Source organism: Vicugna pacos, chromosome 24 (genome assembly GCF_048564905.1).
Source record: "Vicugna pacos chromosome 24, VicPac4, whole genome shotgun sequence".
Taxonomy (NCBI): Eukaryota; Metazoa; Chordata; class Mammalia; order Artiodactyla; family Camelidae; genus Vicugna; species Vicugna pacos.
The window spans coordinates 18,906,553-18,933,002 of NC_133010.1; the positions used below are offsets into that span (position 1 = coordinate 18,906,553).

Below are 26,450 nucleotides of genomic sequence, written 5' to 3' on the forward strand. Positions count from 1 at the left end.
GAACATAGCAGACCATCTGATGTAGCATTTGGGGCCATGCTGATTTGATTATAAAATCATGGGCCAAGCAATCAATTTCATCTAAAAAAGATTACAGATTAAAATACTGGGTCGGCCCTTGATGCTAGAGCAAGTTCAGATTTCAGTGAGTCTGAGCTTCAAGCCACTGGCTTCAATGCCACCCCCTAAGAAAAAAAATTTTAAAAGATTACGAAAGCTGTCAGAAAAGGAGAGCACTGGAGAAGGGAGACCATCGCTGACAGAATGTCGGAGCATCCCAAAGTCTTCCAGAGCCTAACGGTTCAAATCTGGAAGAACAAACTTCAGGGCAGATCTCTACCCCCCACCGGAATGAGGCAATGGTGCACGTCCAGTGAAATTGGGGAAAGAGCTCTTAAGCAGCGGTGGGTTCTCTGAGGCTAGATGTACTTTGGTGCGGTCCACGGAGACAGGACTTGAGGTTACAGCCTCCCTCCACCCCACTGGAATCCCGATGCCTGAACACTGCTTTCTCTCGCCCTCATCCACACTCGGTGGAACTGAGGAACAGGTGGAGGAACAGGATACCCAGAAATGACTGTACTTCCTTACTCCAATACACTCACCCTGGGGGTTAGGGCTTCCTCACATGGATTTGAGGGTGCACAATTCAGCTCATAGCAATGTGTGTCCTAGAGCTGTTAGCTACAATCTTACCATCACCTGAGGCCTAAGAATGAAGCCAACATACAAGGCAGCCAAGCTGAAAGATGGAGAAAATCTTGGCAGACCTTGCCAGCATCTTTTGAGCCCCTGGATCTGAAACCAAATATGCCTGAACTGCTCAACCACAACCAACAAATTCTTCTTGCATTAAACCGGTTTAGGTCAACTTTTCCATCCCATGAAATTGTAGAATGGTAAGTGAATCTTGATTCACCAAAATGTTCCCATTTTAAAAGTCTTCTCACAAAACAGTCCTCTTACTAAAAGATACTCTATACCTTCCTTCCTTCAGAAACAGATACTTAGACACAACAGTTGTATTATGACCCAGAGCGGTCACTAGAGTGCTCATTAGCCCACTCTAAGGGTGACTCTCCCAGTAGCTCCTGCGTTGGGTAAAATTATTTGCCCTTCGTTAGTGGCCCCAGACTGCTGTACTTCTTAAGGTTCATGTCCGCTTTTCTGTTTCCTCCTTTACTGTTAGCTTGTTGCCTTGGCAACTTTCCTTCCCTAATTTCATGTTTCTAATTCGCCTTGGGTTTAGCTTGGAAAACAAATAACCAAACAGTACAATTATTATCCCCCCAAAAAAAAGAAGAAGAAGAGGAGGAATGGTAGGAGAGGACCTCTGGGCTTCTTTTAGCAGCAAAATAAGTGGATTTTCATACACATTTTGGGGGTGTGCTTTTTTAACTTTCCAGAGGCAACCAGGGTTGGGAGATCTTATTGCTTGGTTCTCACTTTTGCTCCAAATACATGAGCCAGATAACCAAATTTAAGGTCAAGTCGCAGAACATGTTAGGTTTGAGGCAGAAGAGTAAAGAGAAGACTAGGGAGTGAAGATAAAGCAGGGTTTGCGTCTCGAACTAGCTCCTTACGATCATCTATTTGGTCCCTGCTCCTGGCCTAGAGATAATTCATACAAAACAAGACATAGTGGTTTCTTGCCCCTTGAACAGGTTTGGGAAGGAATTATCCAGTGTATGTGGACATAAAAATATCTTCAGGTGAAATGGATTTATCAGGTTATTGCTGCAATTTACTGAGCAATGTGTCAGAGCAGCTTGTCCAGTCAGTGTTTGGTTACAGGTTGTGCCACTGAGGCTTCCACCCTGTGTTGTGCATTTGCGTGCAGCTTGGGGGATGTCTTTGAGTCTGCCCTGTATCTTGCTCTGATCACTCTTGAATGGGCACAATCTAGCACATGCAAGAAACCTTCCTAGCTTCCAGAATGACCGATGATACCAGGAAGGCCCTTCTTGGCTGCACTTACTCTGATTCTCTGTATTAAACGTCTGACTGCCCTGCTGTTTGGCTTGTATCAGAGCTCTCTTGCCTCGTTTTAATTGCTAAACACCAAGATCGATCACTGCGCCACTAGCGCTGAAGACGAGGACCTGCTTTTCCTGGAGTGACGCTCCTGCTCTCCAAGCAGGCAGTGGGGGTGAGAGTGGTAGCTCCCCACTCGCCCCTCCCAGGTTGGAACCCCTACTCGATGAGCCAGCTGGTGTGGGGATGACCAGGACCCCAGTATTCTCAGCCTGCGGTGCCTGGCGGAGAGTCTCCACCATACAAGTGGGGGCTGGGTAAGGAAAGACAGACCTGGTCCTCTCTGCTGAGCCTGCCTGGAATGGAGCTTCTGCAGCACAGGGCTGGGGGCAATGAGAAATGCCAGCATCCTGCCACTGCTGGCGTGAAACTGTAGCCCCAGACTGGGAGTTTGGAAAAGAGTGAACCCCCGTTTTCTTGCCCAGGGCAGAGCATCTGTAACACAGAGCTGGGGCAACGGTTAAGGGGAGACAATGGAGCTCAAACATCACAGACTTCCATTGTTCTTATTGAGATCTGTATTTTCTTAAATAAATGTTTCTTCGTTTGCTGTATGACCTCAGGATAATTTTCAGAGCCTTTAAGTGATTTTTTTTTAAATTTCACCAGTTAGTGTTTTGTTTTGCTAGAAAGAAGGTCTACAGTCCCCTTACTCTGTTGTTCTGAAAACTCCCTCTGTTTTATCCCAAATATACCATTACATTTTCCACCCACCTTAAAATGAACTAGTTCTAGTAAGTAAAGAACTGTGGATAAGAGCATTCTTAAAATGTTGTATTACTCTTCACCTCTGTATCCAAAACACAAAGGCACAAGCTAGCAGGCAGCCTTGTCCAGGAGAATGATGAGGTTGGCATATTTGCAATTCGTTCTGCCAGGATGAGTCTGGAATTGTGGCTGATACAGAGGAGGAAAAAAGGAAAACCTCTGAGACACTTTCAGCCGTAAGAATGTTTTGCTTTTGCTAAAAGGATGGCAGCTGAAGCAGAACCAATATGAATGTCGACCGATTACGTAGAAAATTAACACGAGACACTCTTGTCCACTCCTTGCCCCCAAAGAGCTTCCATTTAAGATGTGATTGGGCCACTATAAACAAACAAACGGTGGCCAGAAAGTGCTTCCTTGTTGTCGACCCAGTGTAAGTATCTGGTGGAGGGGATGAAACCAGCCACACGGCTGCCCTGAACCCTCGTCCTGCTTTTGTTGAACAGACCTCGTCTTCACTACTCATGATCTTGCCAACTCCCAGCATAAGCTCCTCCAAGTCTGGCCCTTACTGGACATCTGAAATGGCAGGCCTCCATCCCGTCTCCCTCCTGCTGGCTCTTTTTCATTTTGTCAATGAGAGACTTGGTGCCTCCAGCTTAACATGGAAATGTAAGCATCCCTGCCTCGTGCTCCAAAACTGCACCATTCCACAGGAATGACACACGCACAAGGACGAGCCAGCCGCACCAGCCCAGAGTCGGCCTGGCACAGACTCTACGTCCAGCACGATTCACACAACTCCACCGCGAGCGTCACCTGTACAGACGTTTCCACGGGAAATGCACTGGGCATCCCAAATTCTAACACCCAATTTCTCTGGTTGAAGTCAAGGCAGAGAAAGAAAAGATACCCGCTGCCTTTCCTTACCCTCCCACCTGCCGGGTGACCGAATCTCTGGACAGGGACAGCTGAGAGCTTCTGTGGCCCCAGAGAGGCAGAGACTGAGAAGTGGGGCAGAGGCTAGAGGTCTGTGACCAGGAGATGTCAGGGGGCCAGGAGGAAAAGGAAGGGCTTTAAGCACAAGCACACAGACATCTGTGCAAACAGGGAGCTCAACTGGGGCTGGGGCTGCAGGCTCTTAAAGGGACGTAGAGGGACGTCTAGGGCAGAGGAAGGAGGGCTAACGGAATGACAGCTGCCATACAAGTGTGTGCTCCCCAGGCTCTGAGAGCGGACACGTCAGTGCACACGTAACCTGCACGACCCTGATATGTCACAGGGCGGGCACTGTTACTAGGAAACTGAGGAGCAGAGGGGTTAAGGAACTTGTCCATGTTGATAGCGAATGTGAACCTCATTCTCTGCCATTTGTCTCCTGCTTCGAGGCGGGTCCTTCCTGCCCTGTCCTGCTCTCCCAGCTCCTTAGTGTGGCTGACCTCGTGGATGACATCGCTTGGCATCAGTGCTAACCTCCTCCTGCGTTCGGAGGCTGGAAGCCAGAAACAGCACTTCCCAGATTCCCCTGGAGCTGGGTTCTGAATGCCAACTGGGTTTTGCAAATAGGAACTCGAAGAAGATTAGGAAGGTTGAGGTTCTCTGCGGTGTCCCGTCTGGCTTCCTGGGCGCCACAGGATGGCCATGCAGGCGGCAGGATTGCAGCGCTCCTGTCCCTGAGATGCACCGCAGCCGTCTGGGTCTAACCCCCGGGAGCCTCCTTGGACGCCCAGCCTAGAGCCTTCATGACTCAGGTTAGCACCTAGTTACCCACAGCGAGTCCCTGTCTCTGTTTAGTTCCTGCCCTGAGCCCTGACTCAGTCTTCCTTCTTTCTGTCCCCTCGTTTTCCCTACAACATTAGCCACTGGGAGAAGAACACAGGCAGGCAGTGGGGAGGAGGCGGAGGAGAAGAATGTGGGCAAATTCATTCATTCATTTGCTGTTCGCCCAACATTTACTGCACACCTGTCATGCTCTAGAGCCTGGGCCACCACCTGCTCCTCCCTCCCCGCCTCCACCCGCTTCAGTGACTCTCACTAGGACGGGGTGCTAAGTGGAGAGGGAGGAGCTGGTGGTTCTGCGTGTGCTGCTCCCTGTCCCTGGAACACCCTGCCTCCTCCCCTCGTCTACCTGGCAGGGTCCTAAACACCGTTCAGGTACCACCTCCTCTCCAGAGCCAGGACTCGCACCCAGGCGCTGACTCCAGAGCCCATGGGCTTGACCACCAGGGGGGACAGGGCAGGAAAAACAAGAGAAAGGAGGTGACGTGGCAGGTCCAGGAGGGCAGTCACACGTAACATACCTATGTCAGCCAGGGGCTCATTTATGAAACTGCAGGCAGAGCTCTGCCCAAAGGAGCCTCTGCATTTCCTCAGGAGGACACTGACCTTGGGGACTGATGGGCACCCTGGACGTGTTGCCCACTTACCTTGGCAAATAGGGAAGGAGTAGAAACCTGAGCGGCAGGCGTCACACCGCGGGCCGCCCACCCCGGGGCGGCACAGGCACCTTCCGCGGGCATCACATATTTCAGGGAGAACGCCTTCCAGGTCACAGTCGCAGCCTGCGGAGGAGAAGACACTTTCAGAGGGGCCTCCGTCCTCCGTTCCTTTGTGAGTTTCTCCCTCCGCCCAGGTGTCTGACATGGAGACACAGATCCTGAGTTATCTATGGCTCAGACATTCCTACCCCGAAGACCACATCTTACCGGGGAAGCGAAACATCTGTTCAGGAGAGATCAGAGATGTCACTCAGGAAAGTCCAAGGTAGACACTAGTTTGCAAAATACCTACAACCTTTTAGCATCTACCCCTGTGGGTAAAGCCAGGTCCTCTTCCTATTATGCCAAGAAGACACGCCAGTAACTGATTTTAAAAGCCACGTTCAAGGTGTGTCCCACATTAGTATACATATTCAGGCCATTCTCACGTTTAAAACATCTACATTTCTATCAACAACATTAACACCTAAATCTGCAATATGGTCCCTTGAAGAAGACCCTGAAAGGCTTCAAGATTCGACTGGGTTCCCCCTATTTAACAAGGAAGGGAAGTCTCATGCGTTTTGGAAAGATTTTCTACAAGGGTTCAAATAATAGGTAGTCCGAAAAGTTAGCTAAATCCCACTCCTTCCCTCTGCCCTTTTTCAGGTAAAAGGTGAGTAACAAAGTTATGGAATTTTTTTTCTTTTTACAACAATTAAGAAAAAAGATCAGGTGAATCAGAACAGCTTCACAGTCTTTGCCTCATCTCTAACTTGCTCTAGCTTGTTCATCGAACAGCTGCCTAATTTGACAAGCAGGGCACTGGACGTGTCCGAGGGCACGCTCATCACAAGGGAAGCTCTGGAACCCAGGCTGGCGTGAGCGCCACCCTGACCATCCATCACAGCTGCCACACAAGCTCCCAGTGCCACGGCCCCGCAGGCTGAGAAGGTCACAGAAATGCTGAGGTTTACTGTCAGTTACAGTCTGGGCATTAACCCAGGCACTGGGATTCAGTGAGAGGCTTGAACTTTACATTGGTATTGAAGTCTAAGGAATCCCAATTTACAACCATTTGTAAACAGAAGGCATTTAGTACCAATGCATTTTTAAATTTGTTTCTGAATTCACTTTTTAACTCATCTTGCAAATACTCCCACACAGCGCTGGAGCTGGACACCTCCGAGGCCCCTGACTTCTCCTTCCGCTCCCCTCCCGCACCTCATCACCAGATCACAGTGCCTATATCTCAAGAAAGTGTCTGGAATCCTCCTCTCTTCCAGAGTTCCAGAACCTTCCTCCAGGACCTCAACCCTGTTTGCCTGGATTATTCCAAGAGCCTCCTAACAAGGCTGTCCACTTCCCATCTTGCTTCTTCCAATCTATTCTCCATACTGGTGTCAAGAATGATCTTCCTGAAACACCAGTCTTTTCGTATCACTTTCCAGTTTCAATCCCTCAGCGGTGACCCAACTCCTTCAGGGCACAATCCAAAGTCCTTGACATTGTGATACAGAGACCCTGCCAAATCTTCCAGGCTGCCAGAGCCCACGTGGAACCTGAGCACAAACTAGAAAACGGTGTCCCTTCCTCAAGATGCTTCCCTGTCACTTGCGTAAAATCGCTCACCATATACACAATCTGTAACGCCCTCAGTGGCTGTGACGCCCCCTTAGGTGGGGTGCGGTTGTGCATCTGAGCCCTGCTGCCCACTCTGGTCTGGTCCTGATCCTCTCCTCTCCCTCCCCCAAGACTCACTTCTCCCACTTCTTCCCCGACCTGGTGACTCAGTCCCAGTGACCCGCCTGCCATCCCCCACCCCATCCTCATGCCTTCTCTTAGCTGCCCCTCCACTTGCCCGACTCCATGTGCCAAGACTCGGCCCAGAGGCCTCCTCCTCCTGGTCCAGGGAAGCCCTTGCAGAACCTCTACTATCTTCCTTCCTTCTTTCCTCCCTCCCACTCCTCCTTCCATCCTTCCTTCTTTCCTTCCTGCCTGCCTTCCTGCCTTCCCCCCTCCCTCCATCCCTTCAGTAAGGCTGTAAGTTTGCCCCTCCTGTTTGCTCCCATGGCCGGTCACAGCCTTAACTCCTGCTATTCTAACTGTTGGCCCACGTGTCTTCTGCAGGCGTGGCAGCGTCCATGGGGCAGGGACTGTGAGCAGACAGCTGCCTTGGCCATGCCTAGGACAGAGTAGGCACTTAATAAGAGTTCAGTGAATGAAGAATATGTTATACATTCAGGATGACCATTCTCTTCAGTAAACATCATTCCTCGAATTCCACTTTAGTGGCATCTACACAGAGCCTCCAAGCCAAGCTACCAGAACTCACCTGTCCCTCTACAAGTCTTATCTGGCAGGTTTCCATGCCAACAGCAGCGGCCCTACCCTGCCAGGCAGATGAAATGCGTAGCGTAGCCCAGGGAGGACAGGGAGGGACACAGCAGGAAGGCACATGACAGCCAGCCGTCTCCAGCCTCTCCGAATTCTCGGAGTTCCCAGTCATTAGCACGGGCCCAGCCCCGACCACACTGACTCAAAGCTTTGGCAAGGGCAAGTAGCCCTTACAAAGTGATTGCGGAAATCAAAACCTTTCCGTGATATTTGTCAAGAAACCTCCAGGCGGCCATGTCTTCAGGCCAAACGGGCCGCCTTACACAATCATCCCAAGACGGCATCAATCTCCTAAAGTAAGAGCCTAGAGTTGCTCTGAACCTGCTGAATCCCCTTGTCACCACTCTTTGTTTGAACTCAGAGGCGTAGAAGTGTGCCCACGCCCATGGGCCCGGGCCCCTCTAGAGCGAGTGTTTTGTGCATTCTGTCATTTTCAAAAAGAGAAGATGTGTCCATGAAATGTTGACTTCCTAAAATAAATGTTACGTGGTTGTGGATGATCACTTGGACCCAGAAAAGCCAAATAATATCTAGAGTCACGAAATACAACAACAAAAAAAACTAAAAACATTCCGACGCGCAAAACCGTTCTCTTTGTGCTTCAAGTCTCCTTTGCTTCAGGCGTCTGGAGTTGAGCCTGTGGATTTCCTAGAACAGTAGTTCTCCATCTTGGCTGCACATTGGAATCTCCTGGTAAAACGTCATTGCCTGGGTGTGGAATCTCAAACTCAGAGATGCTAACTTAATCCCAGGATCTGTAAACTGTAGCCTGAGGGCCAGATCCATCCCTGCTTTAGTAAATAAAGTTTCACTGGAGCACAGCTAAGTTCATTCATTTACGTATTGTCTCTGGTTCCCTTCATGTTACCGCAGCAGAGTTGAGTACTTGCAACTTCACCTACAAAGCTGAAAATATTTACTATCTTTATCTTTACAGGAAAGTCTGCCAACCACTAAATAGGAATTCCTACTAACTAGAGCAGTGGCTCTTAACAAGGGACATACATCAGAATCACCTGGAAAATCTGTTCAAAATACCAGCCTGGCCCACACCCCTGGAAATCTAGATTAAGATCTGAGGGAGAAACACAGGAATTTACATTTGGTAAAAGCACGGGATTCTAAAACACAGCCCTGTTTAAGCACGACTGTATTAGAAGACTTGGAAACATCAATAGGCCTTAATGAACTCAGATTCTCAGGGGTGGGAGGGACTTGGTGCCACCCTGTGCTGTGTATCTCCTGTTAGTTGAGATGTTTGTGCTTTTAATGTTCACTGCCAGAAGTTAGGCCCCAGATTGGGTGTTTTTAAAATGCACTGGTAGAAAACCAAATTGAACTGGATATCTATGCCTTCAAATTCCCAAATAAATCTAATTGCACTAATTGAAAACTCTTTTCCTCAAGGCTTTGTTCTAAGGATTCCCTAGTATTTTGTAACAGATGTATTCACATTCAATTAAATTTCCTTCCCTGAAGTCACCACCAGTCTACTTGCAGAGAAAAAGGAACAGGATAACAAAGGGGTTACTGGAAACAGACCAGTTTCCACAATGGAAGATTTAAAACATGCTTGTGGAAGGAAGCCAGAGATGTGTGTTGTAATCAAGGCTCGAAAGCTGAGTTCCAGCCTCGCCAAACAACAAACATTTTAGGGAGCACCTGCTGACGCCCACTGTGGGCAGGAGACCATGGCAGGTACTGTGGGGATTGGAAAGCAAGTCAAGCACGTCTGCTGTCCCCAAGACAACACCCCACATGTGGTCTGCTCAGAGGAGCCGGGTGCAGCAGGCTGAAGGACACAGCACAGGTGGGGAAACTGGGTCACATAGGAGCTGACCTCAGGTGTGCCCTGTGCTGCCCCCAAAGCCTACGGCATTCCCCAAGCCCATCCACTCCCCCACGTTCCAGGACGACCCTTTCATTCCTTCTCTCTCCTCAACTCCAAGGCCTCCCCCCATCCCCACTTTCTGCCCCCGACCTTGAATCTCATTGCACAAAAGGAAAAAGAAAACAGAAGGGAGCGTCCACGCGCCCCCACCACCTGGTCTGCCTGCGCCTCCCTGAGCCGGTCCACGCGCTCTGCCTTCTCCTATTTTACAGCCTTTCCAGGCTCAATAAATGGCAAGTCTTCCTTGCTTGCTCCACCCAGAAGCCGTGGAGTCACCTCAGAGTCCCCTCATCCTCTCACAGTCCATGTCTGTCCAGCGAGCCCCCAGCAGGTCCTGCCGGCTCTATCCTCAGGTAACATCCACAATCTGTCCACTTCTTGTCGTCTCCACTGATACCATTCCTTCCTGACGGATCACCGTGATGGCCTCCCCGCATCTTTTCCTCTCTCCCATAGCTGGTTTTCAGCAGTCACCACAAAGATCCTAATGCAATGTTGTTTCCCTGTGCTGAACTCCGCATGGCTCCAGCTCATCAGAGCAGAGGTTAAGTCTTTGCAGTGCCTTTCGAGGGCCTACGATCTGGTCCCCGGGAAGCCCTTCCTCACCCCCTCCCTTCACTCTGCTTTCACACATCCAGTCTTTTTTTGTTCAGTGAACACCCCTGGCTTGTCCTGCCCGGATGACTTTGCACTTGCTCTTTCCTGAGTCTGGATGCCCATGGACACCTGCAGAGCTCAGGTCCCTGCTCCATTGTCTCCTCAGAGAGGATGTCCCTGACAACCTACCTACATTTGCAAACCTCACCTTCTGTAACCTCTCTCTCGGTTTTATTTATTCCACAGCCCTGATGGCCAGTGCTGCCTCCAGCCCACCCTCAGAGCTACAATATTGCCGGAGAACCGGAACTCAAAAACTGATTCCTGCCCACCCCTGCCACTCCCTGCCCTGAGTACATTTCTGGCTGCAAGAACTCCTCAGCACTCCTGAAGGCCCAGTTCAAAGTGCCAGAGAGTTAATGTCCCAGAAGCAGCCCTCCACCCAGGTAAGTGAAGTTGTCTGTTCAGCTGGGATGATGCTGAGCAAGTTCGCTGCTCTCTCCCAGAGTCGCTCAGAGGGCAGCAGCGTGGGGGGCTGCAGTAGGACCTTGCTTGCCAATGCATCTTCGTAACGACTCCCTTCAGTCCCGGGCTCACTCCCTTACTGGTGTTTCCTGGGGTCACCTCCCAAATTGCTTGCACTCAGTTCCTTTCTCAGGGTCTCTTTACGGAGAAGCAAACAACACAGCAGGCAACTGACTGCCACCGAGGGTTTTTGAACAAACTAGTGGTATACAGTCCAAGCTCTGCTTAGCTCCCTTAATCCAGGAGGGCCGCTGCACACTCAGACTGGAGTAGAGAATGATGGGATGGGAGAAGCCCAAACAGACACCCCTGCAAGGCACCCGCCATGGTCCAGTAAGGACGATTTGAACTTGAACACAGCCATGTGCATAGGAAGCAGGTAAAGAACACGGAGCATAATATGTCTCATTGCAGTTAAACCGAAAGAGAAGTTACTCACCTTTTATATCTCCGGCTATGGGACCTTCTGGACTTGGAGTAGAAATAGGGGAAATGGGAATCCCTAGAAAAAGATGAAGGAGACAATAAAGCAAAACATTAAATGGCACCAACTAGGAAGCAGCCCTCTCTAACTCAGTGGAACGCAGCATGTGGACTAATGGAAAGAAAGACAGTATCACTACACTTAAAATGCATCAGGAATAGAAACCAGGGTGGTCAGACATCCGGATCTGTGCCTTCATGAGCAGAAGCGGGTGTTCTGTGCTCACAGTGGCTAAGTCTCCGTCCAGCAGGGCTGAGCTGGGCGTATTTAGCATCTTTACTGGTTTTTTTTTTTTAATGTAAAATTGAGACTAGCTTTTAAAACCTATTTTCTTTCAAGTTGTTTTCCCTAAAATTTTGCGTCCGCAAATGCAATTTCTGCTCAGGCTCCATTCAATAATTAAAGATTCTGAATTTTTTAAATTGTAATATAGTTGATTTACAATGTTGTGTTCTGGATTCTAAATTGATTAAGCTCTGATTCAGGATTACTCTGGGCTTAAAAATCAGTTCCTTTCAATATAAGGTAATTAAATAATTCATCCTCCAAACCGGGATACTTGACAGTGGAAATGGGTGCCAGTTTAATAATGACCCTGGGACAGCAAGTGGGAGCCAGGACAGATGGTGACACCATGTCCTGCCCACATAGCCCTACGACTCAACACGCTTTTCCTGAGATGGTCGAGTTGTGAGGTGGGAATGGGCAGGAACTAATGCAGCTATGGGGGACGGGGGGTGGCTCGTCTTGAAACAGTGTTTCTCTGTCTTAACACCATAGTCCAGTTTTTACACTACTGCAGAACAAACAGGACCACGGCTCTTGTCACAACCTGCATAGCTGGTTTCACAGACTCTCCTGCTTCATGCTCTAGAGCGTTTCTAACAAATTATGTTTTTCTCTCTGAGATGCTGAGACATCTGTTCACTTAGGTCATGGCAGGCGGATGAGGTGGGGGCCTACTGTACTGTGAGGAAGAGCAGACACACCCTCCCCGGCCACTGGAAGCACGACACACACTGCATTATGCAAACGAACATCTGGAAGCCCATAACATCTCTTCTAGGTTTATGAAGAAAAACCACACACACAGATTACTATTAAGTTGAAATTGCCACCATGTGACCCTTTGACCTACTGAGATGGGAATGCCTATGGTACAGTCTAACACTTTGGAGATAAATAACACTATGAAACTTACTCACATAGATTTGATGTTCCAAACTTTGGGGAACACTTTCACACAAATACAACCTTCCTGGCCCGTTCCCCACCACCCCCCAGCCCCACCTGCCACGCCCCAGGGCACTGAAGCACAAAGCCCAGGTGTGTGCTGAGCAGCGAGGCCCCTCCTTCCGCAGCTGGTACTCACTCAAGCAAAACGGGAAATTATAGTATCCGGCTGCACACTCCTCGCAGTAGTCTCCGCGGAAATTCGGCTTGCAGAAGCAGCGGCCTGAGCCCTGCTCACAGTCGTCCGCGTGCTCGGGGTTACAGCTGCAGGCTAAGAGGAATCCCAGATTTCAAAGGGTCAGTCCTTCGCTGCACCTCGTAAAGCAAATACATCCTAATACTTCGCGGGCAATGTCGAATGCTTTATCACCGGTCTACGGTTAATCTTGAAAGGGCACAGCCTGGTTTCCATTTCACACCTGGTTGATGGTCTGCATTGACCGAAGCCCACAGGCCCTCAGAGACCAACCTGAATGAGCAGTCACACTGAGACGTTCTCAAGAATGTGGTTTATGACACTGCTCACCACCTAGCATACCGTGCAGGAGGCAAAGCCCGCACAGACCACCATCGAGGGGCTGGGCAGGCGTGCGCTGCAGCTCCTGGCAGGTCTGGTGGGCACAGCCTCTCCCGGCTATGAGCCAACTATGAATGTCCACACAGTGGTCACCATTACACAGCTGTGACGTGGACCCAAGTGTGGGATGCCTAGACTTGACATAGAATCTGCGGACAGCACAGTAGGATTGTTCCCATCGCCCAAATGTTACAACCTAGGGACGCGGCTTACTGAAGGCAGTTTTGCAGCCAACAAGACTATGAGGTTTGCATTCCAGAGGGACACACCTGGGGTGTAAGACGTTTGGTAACCCCCTCACTTGGGAGCTTCCCTTGACCGGGCAAAAGTCCTTACCTTGGGCAGTGAAAATACTGTCCTAGCTGAGCTGAGTTCCTGTCCTGTGAGGAACTGGGAGGCTGGAGAAGTCCTGAGCACCAAGCATCCCCCCAGCCTGGCTTCTCCTGCTGTCCTTTGCTTAATTTGTTTAGGATTTGTGTGTCCTGTGGATTCTTTATGCTAAGCCTCTAATTTCTCCATGAGACCACTTCAGTGATGAAGAAAGAAACTAGAAAAGTGATGGAACACTGAGGTTCCTAACAAGGCATGACTGTATTCACAAGGTCCTGTTTTCCTTTGCCAGAGCCCATCCTTTGCGGGCACATGAAAAGTGAAACACACACTTAATGGGATGATGTGGGAGACGGAGAGAAAACAGGAACACCCCTTTCACAACTAAGATGCCCCGGGGAGAAACAAATCAGAGTTTCCACATTCTTTGGACTTTGATGCCCTCAAACGTTAATGGCATGATGAATGAATTTGGGGAGAAGGCGGGCACAGAATCAATTTCAGGACTGGAATTGCTTTCTAAATGTAACAGCCAGAGAACATAAAAGAACCAAATAAATTACACATGTAGGACATAGTCCATAATCTGACCTACGACTGACAATTCCACAGGAAAAAAAAAAAACCAGTAGCGTTTTTCTGTATAATGGGTGCAGTATGGTATGCTACAACAGTGCCAGACAGATGTGAACCACCCTGGATCAATCAGCTGGTGGTTCTGTCACCTGAGCCAAAATATTTAACTACTTGGATCCTTTGATTTCCCTATATCTAAAAATGAGAATAATACTTTAGTATCTTATTTGTTGTGATGATTAAATAAGACATTTGTGAAATCATGTAGGCAATGCCTTGCACATAGCAAGTGGTCAATAAAGCGTAACTATTTTAACTTTTATGACTATTATTAAATCCTCGTGAAATCACTCCTGTGTTGTCTTGATGCTAATTCTGATGAGATCTAAAATCACTGGCGATCATAAACATGCCGGAACAACAGAAAACACTTGTTGCAGGCTGAGTATGTGACAGGCCCAATGCTTAGTATTTTCCTGAATGGTTTGCTGGCATTTCATTTAATATTAGAGAACAGATTATGGCTTCCATTTATACATAAGGAATCTGATGCTCAGAGAGACTATGTAACAGCCTGAGGTCACACAGTTAGTAAGGAGTAGACCCAATAATATGAAGAGAGAGAAAACTAAGGGAATTACTGACCAATCAGAATTTAGCCCGATGACCTCCCTAAAGTCTAAGCCACAGCAAGTCGGAGTGAAACTTACGGATGCAGCCGTGGGGAGCGCGGACCGGAACGCCATCAGGGCGGTAATAGCCCTTAGCGCACTTTTCACAGTTTACACCAGCTGTGTTATGCTAGAAAGAAACAAACAAACTTAGAGGGAAGAGTACTGGAGAAATCATACTTTGTGCTATTCATCCCGAGAAATAATTCTGTCATATACAATTGAAATGTCAAAGTCACTTAAAAAACAAACAACACTGATCTTGACCTTGAGTCTCCAAGATTTACCACAGGGCACTGGCTTGATGTGCCTCTGGAATTTTTTTCCCATCAGAAGAGGAAACGAGGGTAAGTTGGGTGAACTGGACGGCCCAGGTTTTCCCCTCTACCACTTAATGAAGCACCTGACACTGGAGTGTGAAGAAACCCACGAGGACCACTCTTCAAAGCTTCATTCAGTAGTGATGAATGGGTGATACAGCACCGTTAGGTTTAACCCAAGGAATAAAGGGTCATGTGTGTATTTTTATCTTCTTCAATTCAGGAAAAAATTGTATATGCAGATCCTCCTCTCTCATCATTCCAATTTTATCTGTGCTTTAGTCTGAAACCATTTCCTAAACACTTCTGTTATGGGAATGGAACATGTAGGCATAGGTCTCACACACAGAGCTCATTTTAAAGTACAAGGCAGCCTTTTATATTTCACGGCTAATCCTGGTAATTACCACAAAATCAAATTACCCAACATGCATCATCAGTTTCGAAAAACTATAAACTATGGATCTAGCTCAGTTCTGCCTCTCCCTCTCTTTCTAATTTGGAAACAATTAGGAGGACAGTGTTCCTCCATTAATGAAAGGAAAGGCAATAGGAAGCTAAAAAGAAAATACATAACACACTTTGATTCACAAAGTCTGCATAGAAACTCAGGAGAACAAAGACCCTTTCTGTATCCTCTCCCCTGTTTTAGATGATTTTATTCATTTCAGACTTTTATTTATTACCACTCCTTCCCTTGTCCTGTGGGCTAAAATCTGAATTCGCTTTAACATTGAGGTCTAAAACCACACTGGCCACTTCTCTGACTTAATATTTACATGCACAAACATCTTGGGCAAATAAGAAACAGCTGGAGTCCACCCTCCCTTCCATCAAATGCCAAATAATGTCTCAACTTTGCGGCTTGCCACCATGACTTATAATAGACAGAGGACATCGGTTAAACTGGGCTCCAATTTGTTTCCCACTGGAGTAGAAAAAGAGGACAAGTTCTCGGAAGTGGTTACCCTTCACCACAGGGTTTGATTAATGAAGCAACTGCCACAGAGAAGCTGTATTTTTAAATCACAAAAAGCAGCAACAAGTGACCAAACCTGCGGTTTGCCTTCAAGTTTCAGGAGACTCTCTAGGACCTGCACCACCTGAGGGCAAGATACACCACTTGTCTATGGACACCAAGGTCATGGTTGGACCAAGGCCAGATGGAGCTTCAAGGACAGCAGTGGCTCCATAATTACTACGTTGGAGGCACTGGGGAAGCAGTTCCGCTGGGAGGAGGGGGAGCCTGAATTTGAATCTGTATGACACTTAACAGGAGAAGAGAAAGCCTCAGTTGTCCAAGCGAAAGAGCAGGGTGGGGGCCAATGGGAGCGAAGCAGGAGGGCAGCCCACGCCCACCTACCCCTTCTCCTGTGGCATCACCGAGAGAGGCTTTCTAAGGAACACCCACCCAGAAACCCCAGGCCCTGCTCTGATAATTCTCAGGTCCTAATTCCTCCAAGTAGAACTTTTCCAAACTGCTTCTCAAGCTTCAGTTAAATCTCATCTCTCTCTGGCTCTTTCCCTCTCTTTCTCTCAGTTCCCTGACCACACCTACAACACTGTTGCTGGCTTCCGCTTCTGTGAACCTCCAGTACCAGGAGACTATGGGCTAGTCCTCTCGTCAGCCAAAGTCTTCCAGGAGGCCCCCCTCTGATACCCCATCTGAAGGCCAACATGATCCACCCTTTGTGACCCCCTCCGACTCGCCTACCCCTGCTTACTCCCCTCCAGCCACACAGACCCCTTGCTCCCACTCAAGGCCCTTTGCCCGGCCGTCCCCTCCCCCAGACAGATGCCTGGCCCACTCTCCCGCTTCTTTCAGGTCTTCACTCAAATGCCACATCGCCAGGAACTGACCACTCTAGTTAAAATGTCACATACCCCCAAACCAACTATTTTAATAGTAAACACAACAAATAAAAATGAAATTAATACTGGATGAGAAGACAGCCATCTCTGATCACCGCTGGCCCTGCAGGATAGCCACCCGGCTCTTACACGCCAGCAGCGTGGCCACCTGCCCATCTCCAGGCTCAGCCTGCCTGTGACATCCCCACCTTCAGCCACCTGCCCAGACTGACGGCAGATATTTCATCATTCTCCCATTACCAGCACTGCCCAGACAAGGAGGGAAACAGCTAGATGAGCTGGTGCCATGGAATAAATAAATGTTTGTGTTCCCCCTGTTCATCCGTGGAGACCATCCCCAAAGTGTTTGGAGGTGGGGCCTGGAGAGGTAATCCGGTCGTAAGGATGGAGCTCTCATAATGGGATTAGTGCCCTTACAAGAAGAGTCTACTTCCTCTCTCTCTGCTCCCCTCAGTGTGAGGATACAAGAGAACGGATCAGCCAACCAGGAAGAGGGCTGTCACCAGACACAGGATCTGCCAGTACCTTGATCCCAGACTTCACAGCCTCCAGAACTGTGAGAAATAATAGTTTATCGTTTAAGCTACCCAGTCTACAGTATATTTGCATAACAACTGGCTTGCTGATAGGCAGACCTTGCTGTACAGTACACATGTCCACCAGCAAACTCACATTTCATCTTGAAGCATCACCTCGTAGCTCAGCAAACCAACTGACCTACTGGAGCAGCGCCCCTCTCCTCCCTTCCTATCGAGACTCCCTGTGTCCCTCCGTATATGTCATAGGACAGAGTTACATTTTCTTTCCAAATGAAGAGCCAATGATCTCAACATCTTTTATGTAATATCCATCATTCTCTTCCATCAGAAACGCCATAAACCAAATTGTAACAGCTACACGAATTTGTTTCTAGATTCTCTACTAGGTTTTATCAAACTACCTATCTCTACACTGAGTCCACACTCAATTAATACAGATTCATGGTAGGTTTTGATATCCGAGAAGACAAATTTCCCCTATAATTGTTCGTTTTTCTAAACTATTTGTCTAGCCTCATGTATTCTTTTATCGATAAGAACTGTAGAACCAGCCTGTCAATCTTCATTAAAAATCCTGTTGGAATTCTGATTGAGATTGTCTTGAATTTATAGATTAACTTTGGAGAAATGGTATATTTATAATATTGAGTCTGGAAACATATCAGGCTTTTCCATGTAGGTCTTCCTTTATCAACTTCAATAAGGTTCTCTAGGTTTGAAAACAGCCCCACAGTTAACTTCTTCTATCTGCTGCCTCCTGGAGCAGCTCCAAATTGTTCCAGCCATCACAGCTGTGCTCCCCTGCATGTATCTGCCTCTGCGTTCTGTCTTTCAGGAGTCTCTGGAAACTGCTGGTTTGTTGATGACACTCTTTCTTATTTTTTATGCTATTGTGGATTCTGTAGGGAGAGTGTTTCGCTTGTTTTCCTATCGTTCCTGTCATTTCGTGGGATTTATTGCAGGAGGGAACGTAGCCATATGTGCTCCATCTGTTTCTGGATCCCATCTCTTAGCCTTGTGTGGTGTGTGTATGCACGTGGGAAAGAGGGAGAAAACAAGCAGTTTGGAAACAGTGAGACCAACACATCAGGAACACAAACAGCTCAAGACTTAGATCAGATGTCGTGTCTCCATGGAAGAAGCTGAAGACTCTGTTTTAGTTAATGGAGATAAAGCATCTTCAAGCATCATCTCAAACAACCTGGGTAATCTTCAGCGTTAAAATTAAGAGCAGCAATATTTCATCGAAGAAAAAGAAATCAAGGAATCAATCCCAAAATGTCATGTCCTTGCCTCCTCCTTTCATTGCTCTTTCCTCCAATATCTTATTACCAAAAAATTTCAAATTTCACAGTGAACGCCTATGCCCCCTGTACAAGAGTTTACTCGTTAACATTTTACTATATTTGTCTTTTCACATAATTATCCATCTACTCATCCTTCTTTCCTTCCACTAATCCATCTTATTTTTCATGCATTTCAAAATAAATTGCAATCAGATATCACTTTCCCCTAAATATTTTAGCATGCATGTAATTTTTTAAATTGAAGTATAGTTGATTCACAATGTTGTGTTAGTTTCTGGCATACAGCAAAGTGATTCAGTTATACATATATATACATATGCTTATTTATATTCTTTTCCATTATGGCTTATTACAGGATATTGAATACAGTTTCCTGTGCTATACAGTAGCATGCATATAATTAACTGGAATTTAATGTGTTTAATTTTTTTCTTTCAGTGTAAAAGTTATATACAAGGGTGAAGCTCTTACTTGTACATTCACTGAGCTACAATAAATGCATGTATCTGTGAAACCCAGACCTCCAGATACAGAACAATACCATCACCCTAAAAGTGTCCCCCTGCCTCTTCCCAGTCAATCCCCAAAGCCAACTCCAAGTGTCAATCACAGCTCTGCTTTTCCCCACTACTGATTAGTTTTGCCTGTTTCAGAATTTCATCTAAACGGTCTTCCTACTATCAGTATTTTTCTTTTTGGGGGGAAGACTTCCTTCACGTAGCACGACGCTGTTAGGGTTCTTGCACGTTGCTGCATCACCGGTAGCTTGTTGCCCGCGATTGCTCGTTGGCATTTCACTGTACAAATAAGCCAGATGTGTTCACTCATTCTACTGTCGATGGATATCTGGGCTTCTTCCGGTCCAGGGCTATTGTGCATAAATGAGCTTTTTCTAAAGGTACATTTTCATTTCTCATGGATAAATGCCTAAGAGTGGAATTTGAGAGTCATGGGGTAGGTCTAGGTTCCGTTTTATTTAAAAAACTGCCAGACATTTCCCCAAAGTGGTTGTACTTTGCATTCACGCCAACAGTGCATGACAGGTATGGCTGCTCCACGTCCTCACCAAAATCGGGGGCAAATCATCGTAACTTTAATTTATATTTCTCTGATGCCTAATGATGTTAAGCCCTTTGTTGTATGCTTATTGGCCATTTACATATACATTTTTGTGAAGTGGCTCTTCACATCTCTCGCAATTTTATTGGGTTATCTGTCTTTTTGTTATTGAGCTATGCGAGTTCTTTATTCATCCTGGATACCAACCATTTGTCAGATTTATGTTTTATAAATATATTCTCCCCATTCATGGCTTGCACACTCATTTTCTTCAGTGCCTTTTGTGAGCAGAAGTTTTTAATTTTGATGAAGTCTAATTTGTCAATTTTTCATGGTTATTGCTTTCTGTGACCTAAGAAAACTCTGCTCATCTTTGAATCACAAAGATATTCACCTATATTTTTCCCTTAAGTTTTAAGTTTTTAACTTTACTTTAGGTCTGATCCAAATCAATTTAGATTTGAGGTGGGGGGGCAGTCAAAGTTGACTTTTTCCCATATAGACATCCAGTTACTCCAGAGCCATTTGCTGAAAGGATTTTCTCTTCTTTCCCCACCCTCTGCCATTGGATTGCTTTGGTATTTTAATCAAAAATAAAATGTTCATGTAAGCTTGGGTTTGTTTCTTTGCTCCCTTTTCTGTTCCATTGATCTATTTTTCTAGCCTTATGTTAGCATCATAAGTTTTTATTACTGTAGCTTTATAGTCAGTCTTGAAGTGAGACAAAATAAGTCTTCCAACTTTATTCTGTTTCTTTAAGAGGGCTTTGGATATTCTAGGTCGTTTACATAACCATATAAATTTTAGAATCCACCTGCAATTTCTTTAAAAAAAAAAAGGGGGGGGGAACTGCTTTAACTCTTTAGAGAATTTGGCGAAAACTAGTATCTTAATAATACTGAGTCTTCCAATCCATAAATATGTTACATTTTTCCATGCATTTAGGTCTTTCTAGATTTCTCCCAGCAATGTCTTTTAGATTTAATATAGAAGTCTGTATGTCTTTTGTTAAATTTATTCCTAAACATTTTGTTCTTTGACATTATTTTTGATTGAATTTCTATTTCACTTTCCTATTGTTTGCTATTAGTGTATAAAAATGCAATTAGTTTTCATATATTATCATTGTATCCTACAATATTACTAAATTCATTTATTAGTTTCAGTAATTGTTTTGTATATTCCTTAGGATTTTTAACAGAAACAATCACGTGATTTACAATTAGAAACAGTTCTACTTTTCCCTTTCCCATCTAGATACCTTTTATTTCTTTTCCTTATCTTATGCAATGGTTAGGACCCCCAGGGCACTGTTTAGCAGAAGTAGTGAAAAGCAAGCATCTTTCCTTGTTCCCAATCTTCAGAAGGAAAAAGCTCAATATTTCATCACTAATATGATGTTAGGTGAAGGTTTTTCATAAATATTCATCAGATTGTGGGATTCATTTCTATTCCTAGTTTGCTAAAAGCTTTGACTATAGAATGGATATTGATTTTTGTCCAATGGTATTTCACATGGTTCTTCTCTTTCATTCTGTCAATACGGTTAATTGCATAGATTTTTTTTTTGAATGTTCAGTCAACCTTGCTTTCCTGGTGTAAACCTTACTTGTCAATAATGCATTATCCTTATATTGCTGAATTCTGTTTTCTAATATTTTGTTAAATATTTTTGAATTTATGATTTTCATGAAAGCTATGGGTCAGCAATTTTATTTCATGTAATGCCTGTGGTTTTGGTATTTAAGGGAACAACTAGTCTCATCAAACAAGGTGGGAAACATTCCCTCCTCTGCTTTCTGAAAGAATTTGTGTAAAACTGGTGGTGTTTCTTGCTTAAATGTTTAATAGAATTTGCCAGTGAAACTCTCTAGGCGTCCTGGGACTTTCTTTGTTGGAAAGTTTTGACAATGAATTCAATTTCTTTCGCTTATACAGAGCTATTCAGTCGTTCTACTTCATCTTATATCAGTTTTAATAAGTTCCAGTTGTCAAGAAATTTGTCTCTAATCTAGGTTGCCAATTTTGCTGGCATAAGATTGTTCACAGTATACTTTCATTTTCCTTTTAATGCCTCCAGCCACTCCAATGATAAACCCACTTTTGTATATGATATTGGTAATTTGTACTTGTCTTCTCTTTTTTACTGATCAGTGCAGCCAAGAGTTTATTAATTTTGTTGGTCTTTTCAAAAAGCCATCTTTTAGCTTTGTTAATTTTCTCTTTTTTCCCCCTGGTTCTCTCCTTGGTTGAATTCTGCTTTTATCTTATTTTCTTCCTTCTACTTACTTTGGGTTCATTTTGCTCTTCTTTTACTAGCTTCTCATGGTAGAACTTTGGGTGACTGATTTTAAACTTTGTATCCTAACATAAGCACTCACAGCTGCGAATCTCCCTTGAAGTGCTGCTTTAGCTGCATCCCACAGATTTTGATACATTGTGTTTTAATTATTATTTAATTCCAAATCTTTTCTAATCTCCTTTGAGATTTCTCCTTTGATTATAGATTGCTTAGAAGTGTGCTGTTTTAAATACTGGAGTTTTTCCGGTGATCTTATTGTTACAGATTTCTCACCTGACACCGTTTTGGCCAGAAAACATACTCTATAAATATATTATTCCAATCAATTAAATGTAATGAGATGTGTATTATGGCCCAGATTCATTTTATGGTTTGTCTTGATGAATGTATCATGTGCCTTTGAAAAGAATGTGACAATACGGACCAAATCATGAACACTTAATGCAATTTTTAATGACCATCTCAAGGCAGATTATACATATACCCTTCTCTGCCATATACTCCTCTTAGCTAAACTCAACTGCCCTATAGAAGGGCTGAAAAATCAGAGGTTCTTATTTGGCGTTAATGGCAGACATCATTAACTGATCATGATATGTTTCCTTGCTGAGTCTAGATTCAGAATCCATTGGAAAATAGGATTTAGAGTTAGCAGTTAATACCTTCCTATCTTAGAGCCTCTCTACTAAGGTGGATAGCAGTCAGGATGACAGCCAGGAATTCTCTCCTCCATTTAGATGAAGACCTAAATGAAGAACCAAATCAATGGAGTTTGGGCAAACATGTCTCAGTCCGTTTTCCTCACAATCTCTAAGCTACATCCAGATAACCAGGCTTCTTGTGTACGAAAGTGGAGGACTGGTGTCAGAAAATCCTTTAAATTGTCTGTCACTTTCTTAACACCTTTTTTGGAGCAGGGCTTACTGAATGTTCATTTCCTATGGTGACACATTCACTTTGACTTAAGTGGTGACTCACCTGACAGTTAATGCAGACCCCTCCACCTGCATAGATGCCTTGGATATTCAAGCTTGCCTGCTGCTTCTCAACATCTGGATCATAATAACAGTCAATGGCATGGCCATGGCAGTTGCATGCTGAAAAAAAGTATTCTAAGTTAGTATTCCACCATGACTATGAGATGTTCAGTAAATTCTCCCATATAGTATTACTGCTCACTAAGCTACAGTAAAGTCTATTCTGGAACACCAGGGATATCCTTCGTGCAAAATTTCAGGGAATTTTACACAAAGGCCAGCCTATAATCACATGCAATTTATACCTTCTTTCATCTGATATTAAGTAAAAGAGTATGCATGAAAAAACACTAAGTATCTAAAAAATATTAATAGTCGGGTTTGGGGTAGTAAAATTATTAATGATTTTATTTAAAAAATAATTTCCAAGTTACCTATAAGTAATGGATGATGCTTCTAAAATTAGAAAATATAATTTAAACCCCATTTGGATTTTCATCATTGACAAGATGAAAAAGATCTAACATGAGTAAAATTCTCATTCTCTCTTAGGCAGAATATATCTTCATTCCATTCCACCTACGTTGAATTTTCCTAGTTTCTCTAGGAATGTGTATCAAGTTCCTGGATAAATCTATTAGTGAAGAGGACTGAGTTAGAATTTGAAGCTACTCTGTTTTTAACAGGCTGAATACTTTCTTATTTTCATTTCCTCAGTGGTGCCTGGTGCCATGATTTCTAAAAAATTCTAACCATTTATATTTGCTACATCAGTTATTTCTTTAAAAGTCTGTTTATTTTGAATTTTTTGTGGGGGGAGGTTAAAGTCTGTTTACTTTGAATTGCAGTAACTCAAATGGAAATTAGAAAGTACCCCTCAAACAGGTCGTAATGGGTCTGATTTCCATATGCTGCTGTCATTTTTAACCATTTTGGCAAGTGTAAAAAGTTTAAAACCTTATGAAAGGAAATTAGTTAAAATTTTGTCCTATGTATTGAGTAAAGCATGTCATTCACTGAGGGGTTCCAATCAGCCTGGAAAACTAACCATATTGCAAATGTTGGAGGTCACATGGTGATACATATTCAAAGTATCCTTGACCAGCACCTGAAAGCATTGGAAGAAATGACCCCTGATTATTACTTTTCCCTCTTCCTGGTCCTATTATCCAGGGGTGAGGAATAGGGAATTCACTGAGAAGAAAGCTGTTAGCTATGACTGTGAAGTGGGAATGGCCATCCACGACCTGGACGTTCATTTTTGGCACCACCAACACCTTCCAACAAAGTCAGGATCTCTCAAAGTGTTCTTGGAACTGCTCACTAGAAATGCATTTATAGTAATTTTGCTGGTCATAGAGATCATCCCTCTTATCTCTTAATGGTGACAAAAAATATTTGGCCAAAAAGTACAAAGTACAGATTCTTTCTTACCCATCTCGTTCAACAAGCCTGGATACCAATGCCTTTTGGCCATTGCAGAAAAGCAAATTCATCTTCAAATGCTAAGAATATTAATGAAAAAAATAGGCCACAGTCTCCAAAGCCAATAACTAAAAGTTATAAAAACGTTTCCAGCAACTGGAATAAACATGTGGCTTTCTAAAAAGATTGGTTTAAAAGAAAATCTTCAGTTGGATGTCATAGGGCTTGTTTGTTAAAACAACAGTTTTCTTAATTTATATTGTGCCCATAATTAAAAGCAGCCTCTGGTCTTTTTTCCTTCCTTCTCTGGTTCCCTCCATCCCGCATCCCCCTCAGTCCTATTCTCTCAGCGCTTCCAACTCTCTGTTTAGACATCAATCTCACCACCTTCTCTGGATCTCAGTCCTCAGAATAGTTGGGACTCTGATCCAGTATCACATCCTAAGAAATGACAAGGGTTTCAAATGTAATAGTGGCTGCATCACATTTCAGATTGCTAAAAAGAGAGGCGTCCTTGTCAAAGCTCTCAGCCGAGTCCTTGCAAACAGTGAATGCTTCATACATAGTAACAATCGTAACTGTTATTTCCGTTCTCATATTTGAATGCGAAGTTAGAGCAGCGCATTTTTACCTCCGGTCTGTGAGTTAGTCATTGCAATGGCCAGTTCTGCGTCCCTGAGACTGCCATGAGCACAGGGGAAACATCGCATCAGTCCTCAGGCAGAGGTGGGGGTGGGGACGTGGGCGGGCCCAGCACTCACCTTCACACGCGTTGCTCTGCTCCCACGTGGCGGGCCGCCAGCGCCTCTGATTGTACCCTGCGCAACAGCGATCACACGTCTCCCCGCAGGTGTGGTGCTGGCATTCACACCGAAACCTGGGCATGTGGCGAAGCACATCTGTTATTGGAAAGTTGTTTGCTTGGTTTTTTTTTTAATTGAAGTATAGGATCAGTTGCTCCTGTGTGAAAAACTGAGTCATCACGGTCACCCATGGGACCACTGAGTAATCATGAGAACAGAGCACTTTGCATATATGATTGTAAGTCCCCCCCCCACCATCCTGCTTACTGTTTCCTTTTTGGCAGATGGTGACACTAAGATTCAGAGACATCAAAACACCTGCCAAAGGTCAGGAGATGACAGCTGGAGAGCCAGATTTCAAACCTAAGTTTGTCTGACTCCGAAGGCCCAGCTCTTGCTTCTCCACCACCTTCTGTTATGATCTACCAGGAGCAAGCAAGTGCTGTGTACTGAGACACGTTGAGTCTTACAACTTCACAAAGAGCTGGACTCGTCCTGTGAGATGGGTCTGTTCAGCTAATTCTCAAACCGGGATTTGGCCCAGAGATTCACTGAATCCAAGAGACAGTTACTCGTAAGATCTCAGGGGACCCTGCTCCACGAGTCCGTGCCAGTCCCAGCACACAGCTCCCCGACACGACCCAAAGCCCAGACTAGGCAATGGGGTAAAAACTTACAAATCTATGTTCAAAGAAGTATACACCTGCCTTTAAACTTCTCTAAGCTAAAATGAAATTGTCGTAGCCATGACATTGCATTAGAACTCCAAGCTCTAGGCTTTCGTCCATCTGTGTTCATTTGAAAGAGGATTCCAAACAAAGTCTAAAAGACCCTAGGCTGTGGCTATGGGGACCCCTCACCTCTTTGGAGGGGAGGTGAGATGGTTTGTACTCAGTTACGCTCTTAAGGGGAAGTGTCAACCTTCTCCCAACTCAGCTGCCCGTTAAAGCAAATGGACAAAGATTTAAATGGCAGCACAGAATAGCTGGAGTCCAAACGGGCTTTTGTCAGAGAGGCAACTTCAGCTCACTGACAGTGAGGCATCTGCAGAAGCTGGACTGAAAGAATATTTAGGGAAAATGCTTGAAGAACATACAGTCCGACTACTCTTACAGGGAGATTAATATTCAGCATAGCAAAAGGAAACAGAGCTGGGAACCTGTCTGAACCATATTGTCAGCCTTGAAAACTGCTTTTCCTGACTCTCTCAGTCCAGGATGCAAAGCTCATCCTTGCATCTGCTGTAAGGTGTTATCGACGACATTGTTGACTAGAGAATCCTCTTCGTGATGACCTCTCCATCCACCTCCAGGTAAATGTCTCACTGGTCCTCGTGTCAACAGCAT

At 45.1% G+C, this 26,450-nt stretch overlaps 1 protein-coding gene across 1 annotated transcript in view; it reads right to left on the reverse strand.

Annotated features, from left to right (window-relative positions):
- LAMA3 (laminin subunit alpha 3) overlaps positions 1-26,450 on the reverse strand; it is a 200,880-nt gene that overhangs the window by 122,261 nt on the left and 52,169 nt on the right. Inside the window, exons 7-12 of the mRNA XM_031690290.2 lie at positions 25,063-25,178; positions 22,878-22,996; positions 14,540-14,630; positions 12,486-12,617; positions 11,069-11,131; positions 5,169-5,303 (exon numbers count right to left, since the gene is read on the reverse strand). Of these exons, the coding sequence (XP_031546150.2) occupies positions 5,169-5,303; positions 11,069-11,131; positions 12,486-12,617; positions 14,540-14,630; positions 22,878-22,996; positions 25,063-25,178 (656 nt within the window). The remainder of the gene's footprint in view (positions 1-5,168; positions 5,304-11,068; positions 11,132-12,485; positions 12,618-14,539; positions 14,631-22,877; positions 22,997-25,062; positions 25,179-26,450) is intronic.